Consider the following 8394-nt stretch of genomic DNA (forward strand, 5'->3'; position numbering starts at 1 on the left):
ATTTGAATGTTGTTTTAGCCATAAGGCCACCAAATATTTTTTTTCCCTCATAAGGCCACTAGATTAAAAAGGGTATTAAATTTTGGATATAAAAAACCAACATATTTACATAAATACCACTAGAGTAAAAAGTCAACAATCATCTTCTCTCTCCTCTCCACGAGGTTTCCGGCCAACTCCGACGGGTCTCCGGTCGATCTCCGGCCAACTTCGGCGGGTCTCCGGCGAGTCTCCGACAGACCTCCGGCCAACTTCCGGTGACCACAAAAGCTACTGTCACTAACACCAAAAGCTACTCCGGTGAGATTTCCGGCAACCTCCGGCAAGGTCACAAAAGTTACTGTCACTAGCAACAAAAGATACTCTGGTGAGATTTCCGGCAACCTCTGGTGAGATCACAAAAGCTACTGTCACTAGCAACAAAAAATACTTTGGTGAGATTTCTGACAACCTCCGGCGAGGTCATAAAAGCTACTGTCACCAGCAACAAAAGCTATTATCACAAAAAAAAAAAAAAAAAACTACGCTCCCCAAAACTAAAAGCTACTATCCCTACCAACAAAAGTTATTGTCACCAACACCAAAAACTACTCTCATCAGTAACAAATGCTACTGTCACCAACACTAGAAAACTACTCTCATCAGTAACAAAAACTACTCTTGGCATCACCAAAAGCTACTCTCATCAACGCCAAAAGAAATAACCAAGCATAACAAAAACTATTACAACACAGAACAAAAATGTCATTGCAATTGAGAATTTGAGATAAGAAAACATATTCAATGATACAAAAAGTATGCAGGGATCAACAATGATATAACTATAAAAAGCTACGTCCACAGTTGTAAAAAGCCACTACCATAGTTGTGAAAATCTAATACAATAGTTGTATAAAGCTACTGTCATTTTTAAGATGACCACCATTGATGTTTTCTTTTGTCACGCTCTACCACACTACACTAACCATAGGCATTATTTTGCCACCTTTAGCACCAGATTTCATTTCAACATTTTTTGGTTGGCCACATGATATCTTGGTCAATGGAGGCTTCACTACCCAAATTCACACGATTTTTGGAATCTGCTACTGCAAATGCAAATGGGAAGAATTCTGCAAAAACAAAAATACAACAAAACAAGCAATCTTTATCAACCATATAATCAAAAACAAGCAATCTAAAATATACTAACATAGATACAGAAAGCTACTATGACATATGTAGAAAGCTACTGGACCAGTAATAAAAATCTACTGACATAGATAATAATTGCAACAAAACCAATTGATTATCCATGTTGAAAGTGTAACACAAATCTCAAACAAGAAATGCTACGAATACGAAATCACAACAAAAAGAAAACTTAATTTAATACAAAATCATGATTTTCCAATTTGATAAGCTATTGACAAAAGACAACTTGAAGTCAATCAAAATGCAAACAGAAAAGTTACTGACATCAGTTTTAAAAGAGACTAACATAGACATAAAAAGCCACTATCACTATGTTGCAAAGCCATTATAACAATTATAGAAAGCTACTGATTTGTAATCAATCAAAATGTAAATTGAAAATCTACTGACATCAGCTTGAAAAGATACTAACATAGTCATAGAAAGCTACTACCATAGTGATGAAAAGCAAGCAACCCAAAACAGAGAGCGAGCAATTCTTACCAAGCACACTTGACTCATCTCACTCGACATAATGCACAACACTACATGCCTCCCAAGATGCCTCAAAATTTCTCATTGTACCTGTAAGGCTATATGACACACTCCCACCTGCAAGATCCCTTGCCATCACCGCCATCCTCCCACTTCCAACTGAGCAAACCATCAAGACTTGTTGTACCAGTCAATAATACTAACTTCCACGACCGCCGAACAAGTCCATGCACAAATCCTACAAGCATTATCCACCAAAGCATCACCAAAGATTTTACAGCAAACATATCTACATCTATGTAACAGTAAATTAAGAGCCTTTAACAGAATGTAAACATTTAGTTACAATTCAAACACATAACCCTCTCTTGTCCGAACCCAATTTCAATCAAGAAAAACCTTTTGGACTCATGAAATTCACAATCATGTGAAAAATGCAATAATGTGTAATAATCCAAAATCCTAACCAAAAATGCTTAAGCTAAGCTACAGTACACGTCTGATCAACAGCTCCAAATAATTCAAATTCAAATGAAGCCTAAGTGCGCTACAGACTAAATTTCAAGTTGTACAAGCATCAATCTGAGCTCATAATTCTGGAATTAGATACAATTCAGCCAAATCCAAAATGACAGATGCATATAGATCAAAAAACACAGAAACAATCGACAACGCAGTGCATAATAGATAGAGATTTTCGAATTCTAACCTGCAGGGGTGAATTTTTTTTTTTTTTGGATAAGTGGGAGCCAAGAGGCCCAAAAAGAAAGAAAAAACTAAATTTCGGAATTCACGATCCTAACTCTAGGAAATTCACACAAGTCATCAAGAAGAGAGGTAATGACTTGTGGAGGAGGATGCAACATGACATGCACCCCAGCTTCAGCCTGCAACCCATCCTTGGATAGGATATCTGCAACTGCATTCACTTCTCTATAGGTGTGTCTAATATCAAAGCTTAGGAACTTTTGCTGCAAGAATGAGCAACAATTGAGGATAGTCTTTAGTGGATGCACTTCATCCACTCCATTCTTTACCATGTTAACAAGGGTTTCAGAAGCACTTTCAACATACAAATGGGAGCATTGATTATCATAGGCCAATTTTAGCCCCAACAACAGACCCCATGCCTTAGATTGGAGAACAGAGCCACTTCCCAGGTTGGCATAAAATCCAGCAACCCAAGAACCATCATGACTCCTAATTACACCACCTGCCCCAATTTTACCCATTTGATCCTTGCTCCATCAACATTAAGTTTAAAACAGTGCACAGGAGGAACATTCCACTTAAGAGTAATTTTTTTTTTAAGGGAATCACCTGAATTACCAGAATTTGATGCACACCAATCCTTAGCCATATCAATGATTACCTTGCAAGGATTCAAAGGCATATGAAAGTCATTCTCAAACACTACCTTATTTCTCCATTTCCATAAGTACCAACAGGTGACGACAAACACAGTACTCCACTTCAAATCCCCATAACATCGCCTATGAAAATGTAAATTAGCAGCACACCAACTACTCCAGTCTAGCTGCATGCTTCTAGCAACCGTATCAAGACATACAATATCATTCCAAACGACACGAGCAAACTGACAGTCTCTAAGCATATGGATCATAGTTTCAGGTTGTTCATGGCATAAAGGGCAAGAAGAATCCATAGTCATATGCCTTTTAGCCCTCTCAACATTGGACAAAAGTTTTTGGTGACATAAACACCACATAAAAGCCTTCAACTTGGGAGGGATGCATAGTTTTAAACAAAAGAACCAAGGATAACTATCAAAATTTTTCTCCTTTATAAGAGTAAGGTAGGCAGATTTAACAGTGAAATTACCATTTGAAGTAGCTCCCCAGATCAATTTATCATGTCCACCACCAAGGAAACCAGCAGGGACTTGGATAATTTGGCTAATGGAATCCTCACTCACACATTGTCTTATCAAATCTAGGTTCCAACCAGCACCGTTCCAAAAATCCTTCACTTTCAGATTCAAATCAACATTTTCAGGGCTTACAGCATCCTTAATCAAAGGTCCACCTGGAGTCCAAATGTCAGTCAAAAAATTCACAGTATTACCATCACCAATCCTCCATGACAATCCCTGCTTAAGCAATTTAGTACTAAAAAGGACACTTCTCCTTGTACTAGAACACCTAGAAGGGCACACATACTGAGAATGAAATCATGAATTAGTCTTCACATACTTCTGATGGAGAACCTTACTCCACAATCCATTATCTCCTTGAGTTAATCTCCACCCAAGTTTTGCAAGAAGAGCTTGATTCATTTGCGAAGTACTCTTGATTCCCAAGCCACCATACTCCTTAGGACGACAAACCATATCCCAATTGGCTAGATGCACCCTTTTCTTAGCTTCAGAATCACCCCAAAGAAAGTCCCTGTTTAATTTATCCAAAGAATCACATAGAGAGATAGGTAGCTTCACAGTTTGCATAGCATAAACCGGTATAGCAGAGCACACAGAATTAATAAGAGTGAGTCTACATACCAGCCATGTTCAGACACTTACTTTTCCATCCAGCTAGTCTACTCTGAACTTTCTCAATAATAGGAGCATAAGTCTGTTTATTTACCTTTGTGTGGATCAACGGCATTCCAAGATACTTGCCAAGATTATTAGTTAGAGAAGAGCCACATATTCTACTAATGTTTCCAGCCAAAGATTTACAAGTATTAGGAGAGCAATAAAGAAGTGACTTGCTGAAACTAACCTCTTGTCCAGATAGAGCGCAAAAAACATCTAAGCATTTTTTAAGAACAGTTGCTTGCTCACAACTAGCCTCTGCAAAAAGAATAAGATCATCTGCAAAGAATAAGTGGGAAATCAAAGGTCCAGAACCAGAAGCACGCACAGGTTTCCACTGCCCAACCTCAACAGCAGAAGTGATTAGATGTGACAACTTTTCCATGCATAAAACAAACAGGTAAGGAGACGTACAGGGGATCCCCTTGCCTAATTCCCCTGCTAGCAATAAAATTTTGAGAAAGCTCACCATTCACACAGACTTGGAAACTAGTTGTAGATACACATTGCATAATTAATTTCACAATACGATTAGGAAATTGAGCTTCATATAGCACAGACTCGATAAAATTCCAATTCAGTCTATCATAAGCTTTAGACAAATCAATCTTCCATGCCATGAACCCTTTTTGACCATAGGAGTGCTGGAACTTATGTAGAACCTCTTGAGCAATGATTATATTATCAATGATATGCCTCCCTGGAACAAAGCTAACTTGATTTGGGCTTATGAGATTCTTGAGGGAAGGTCTAATTCTGGCCACCATCACCTTAGAAATAACTTTATAAAGAGTATTACAAAGGCTAATGGGTCTGAATAGAGCCATGTCTTGAGGGCTAGCAGTTTTTGGCACTAGGGTAATGAGAGTGTGATTCAGACCGTGGGGAATAACTCCAGAGCAGAAGGCTTGATTTACAAGATTAAACACTTCAATAGCACAGATATCCCAGTGTTTCTGGTAGAACAACGCAGGGAAGCCATCTGCACCCGGAGCTTTGAGACTCCCGATATTAAACAGAGCAGATTTCACCTCAGAATTCGTGATATTTTTACTGATCCAATTCATCTCATTATCACTTAAGGGATGGAAAAGGTGTGGAATAACAAATCTTAGATCATCAAAAGAACTGTAGGTGAAGAGATTTTTAAAAAATTTGGCAGCAATAGACTTCATACCATCAAGATCATTACAAAGAGTCCCATCCATATCCAACAAACCCTCAATTCTGTTTCTTCTCCTTCTAATCATAGTAGACATGTGAAAAAATCTAGAATTTCGATCACCATGCTGCAACCACTTGACTCTAGATTTTTGTTGCCAATACATCGCTTCTTGATCCCTTAAGGTTTTATATTCCTTCAGTAGCTCAATCTCTAAGTTTACAAGGAAAGGGTTATCACTTTTAGCAAGACATTTCTGAATACCAGAAATTCGAGCTAAAATCCTCCTTTTCTTTTTAAACAAATCACCAAAAACATTCGAATTCCACTTCTGCAAATCCTTGGCCAAACAATCAACTTTTTGTTGAACACCCCCATTATAACTCTGCCATTGATCAAGAACAAATTTATTATAATCACAGTGGCTCATCCACATAGCTTGGAATCTGAAAGGTTTCATCCCACCATTAGAAGTTACAGAAGATTCAGACTGAAGCAATAGAGGACAATGATCAGAGGTAGACTTCAACTTAGGTAGATGAGTGATAAAAGCTTGAGGAAAAGCAACTCTCCAAGAATCATTGCAAAATCCTCGATCCAACCGCTCCTTAACTCTTTTGTCTTGCCAAGTAAATTCAGCACCTCGAAAGCCTAGATCAATCATCCCAGAGTTGTCAACCCATCTTCTCATACCGCCAAATTTTCTAATTAAAGATCCTCCATTTTTATCTGCACTACTATATAGCTCATTACAATCTCCAATAACCAACCAAGGCAATTGACAGTGTAGAGAAAACTGAGATAAATGTTCCCATAGTAGACATCTAATTGAAGTAGTAGGACTAGCATAGATAGCAGTCAGCACCCAATCTTGTAATCCACCAATTGAGACTTTAACAGATACTGACTGGTTAGTACTATCAACAAAATTAACACCAATTTTATTCTTATCATATAATACCCAAACACCACCAGAAAAACCTTTGGCTTCAACAATCTCAGCATTAGGAAACCCATGATTACCAAGAAATTTTTGAACCCTAGCAAAAGGGACTCTAGGTTCACAAATAATAAGTAAATCAACTTTATGTAGAGAAATGAGATCAGGAATAGCTGACCTAACTTCTTGCCTCCAGCTCCACGCACATTCCAACACATCAATCTAAACATTGAGGTAGAGATAGGAAGAGGAGTAATCCTCATAATTCAGTAGCCATACCATCCCCGTTTTGGGGAGGCAAACTAGTTTCCTGTGTCAGAACACTATTTGAAGTAAAAACCTGCTCAACAAAACTAATAGTAGCCTCACACTTTGCAACAGAAGTTGAGTCATCACCACAGCTCATTGTCTCCTCTGGAAGAGTATGTCCAAAAATAGCTGACACATCAGAGCTACCCACATTAGTGTCTGTGTTATCCAGAAAGAGCTGCTTGGGGACGGGGAGCTACAGATTGGATAGGGAAGAACTCAAATTTTTTGTTTTTCTTTGATACTGCATAGTACTTTTAGAACCATTTCCACCATCCAATTTGTTGGACACATCACGCATAGGAGTCCTAGTAGGCATTTTCCCTTTTCCAAATGTAGGAATGATCTTCGAAGTATGCTTAGTCTTACTATTGTCTGTACTCTTATCAATATGGTCAGTGGCCACCTTGGCTTGTTTTTCCCTATTAGAGGCACCAAAATCATGAGAGTTCTTCAACTTGTCTTCAAAATTTTTCCACAATTTCACAATAGGGGGAGTATCCTTAGCAGCTGAAGTATTTTGATCATTAATTTCTGGTTCTGGAGGGTCAACTTCCTCTTCATCTTGTAACACAGTAAATCTAGAACCATTCCCAGAACTCTTCTTGATGCCTCCAGTGTCAGTATGCTTTTTCTTATGTCTATAGCTCATTAACATCCAGGGTCCCATTCTTGGTTTAGTCACTACGTTCACTTCAGAATCTCCCTCAGCTAGTGTTTGTGAGGTATCCATATCCTGCCGAATATTAGGATTAGCAGAATCAATTATGTCACTAACCTCCTTGAAATTCAGATTGGCTGGATCATGATGCTTCATACTAGTACTGGCAGCAACCCTGACAGATGGGCATTTGTCTTTAGCATGACCATAGCACCCACATTCAAAACAGATGAGAGAGATGCCTTCATAAACAATTCCATAAGCAATTGATTCAACTTCGACAAAGGGTTTCAAAGGTTTACTCAAATCTACTTCAATGCATACCCTAGCAAACTTCCCTCTAGACTGCCCAAGAGTAAGTTGATCAACCTTCACTACATCCCCAATAATTTTCCCAATCTTGGTCACAATGTAGTCTTTGAAATACTCAACTGGTAACCCACAAATTCTTACCCAAAGTGCCATTTTCCCAATTGTTTCATTCCTGGGATCAAAATTGGGTCTCCATTTCTGCACAACCAAGGTCTGTCCAGCCAATATCCATGGGCCACCACAAAGAGCATGGTTCATATCCTCCTCCAAATTGAATTTAACTAAGAAATAGTCATTGGGGAGATCGATAAGACGCTAGCCCCCTTTCAATTTCCACTTCCTCGTTAGCCCTCTCAACATATAATCAAAAGTGTTAGTGGAATTAGGTTTTCCCATAAGCTTCACTATCACAGCACAACGCCAATCATAATCTAATTTATTATGCACTTTCTCAGAAAAGGAAATATTGGTACCAAGCTTACCTTCAGTAATAGAGTAATCATCCTCAGACATCTCAAAATCTTCTTGCATAGTTTGCCGAAATCGGTCCACTGGGTTCTTCAAAGTACTAGCATAACTCATAGGTGTTGCCGGAGTTGGAGAAGCTGGAACACTTGAATCCAGATCCTCCATTCGTAGCCCTTGAAGCTCAGAACTGATATCTCCACCATTTCGTGTGCGTTTACGCTGCAACATCAAATTCTCACCATCCCCTCCACTTCCAGGTGGAAGGGCGGAGAAAACAAACATTGGAGTCGCCACCAATCCCTATAGGTAGCCCAAAAGGA

The 8394-nt window shown here is 38.7% G+C and overlaps 1 protein-coding gene across 1 annotated transcript; it reads right to left on the bottom strand.

Annotated features, from left to right (window-relative positions):
- Window positions 1-1005: 1005 nt before the first annotated feature.
- On the bottom strand, window positions 1006-7864 carry LOC133737423 (uncharacterized). Its single transcript, XM_062164977.1, has 10 exons — window positions 6889-7864; window positions 6665-6738; window positions 4692-6546; window positions 4183-4501; window positions 3882-4076; window positions 3041-3830; window positions 2463-2906; window positions 1911-1986; window positions 1759-1827; window positions 1006-1112 (listed from the first exon to the last, which is right to left on the bottom strand). The coding sequence occupies exons 1-10, from the start codon at window positions 7862-7864 to the stop codon at window positions 1006-1008; spliced, it is 4905 nt and encodes a 1634-aa protein (XP_062020961.1).
- Between the last annotated feature and the right edge of the window lie 530 nt (window positions 7865-8394).

This window comes from Rosa rugosa, chromosome 3 (genome assembly GCF_958449725.1).
Source record: "Rosa rugosa chromosome 3, drRosRugo1.1, whole genome shotgun sequence".
Classification (NCBI taxonomy): Eukaryota; Viridiplantae; Streptophyta; class Magnoliopsida; order Rosales; family Rosaceae; genus Rosa; species Rosa rugosa.

Coding starts and splice junctions, on each gene's coding strand:
- LOC133737423 (XM_062164977.1), bottom strand. CDS start 7,864: ATGAACCATGCTCTTTGTGGTGGCCCATGGATATTGGCTGGACAGACC. Junction 6,547..6,664: donor CTATTAGTTTTGTTGAGCAG/GTTTTTACTTCA, acceptor CTCAATGTTTAG/ATTGATGTGTTGGAATGTGC. Junction 4,502..4,691: donor TTTCCAAGTCTGTGTGAATG/GTGAGCTTTCTC, acceptor TATTCTTTGCAG/ATGATCTTATTCTTTTTGCA.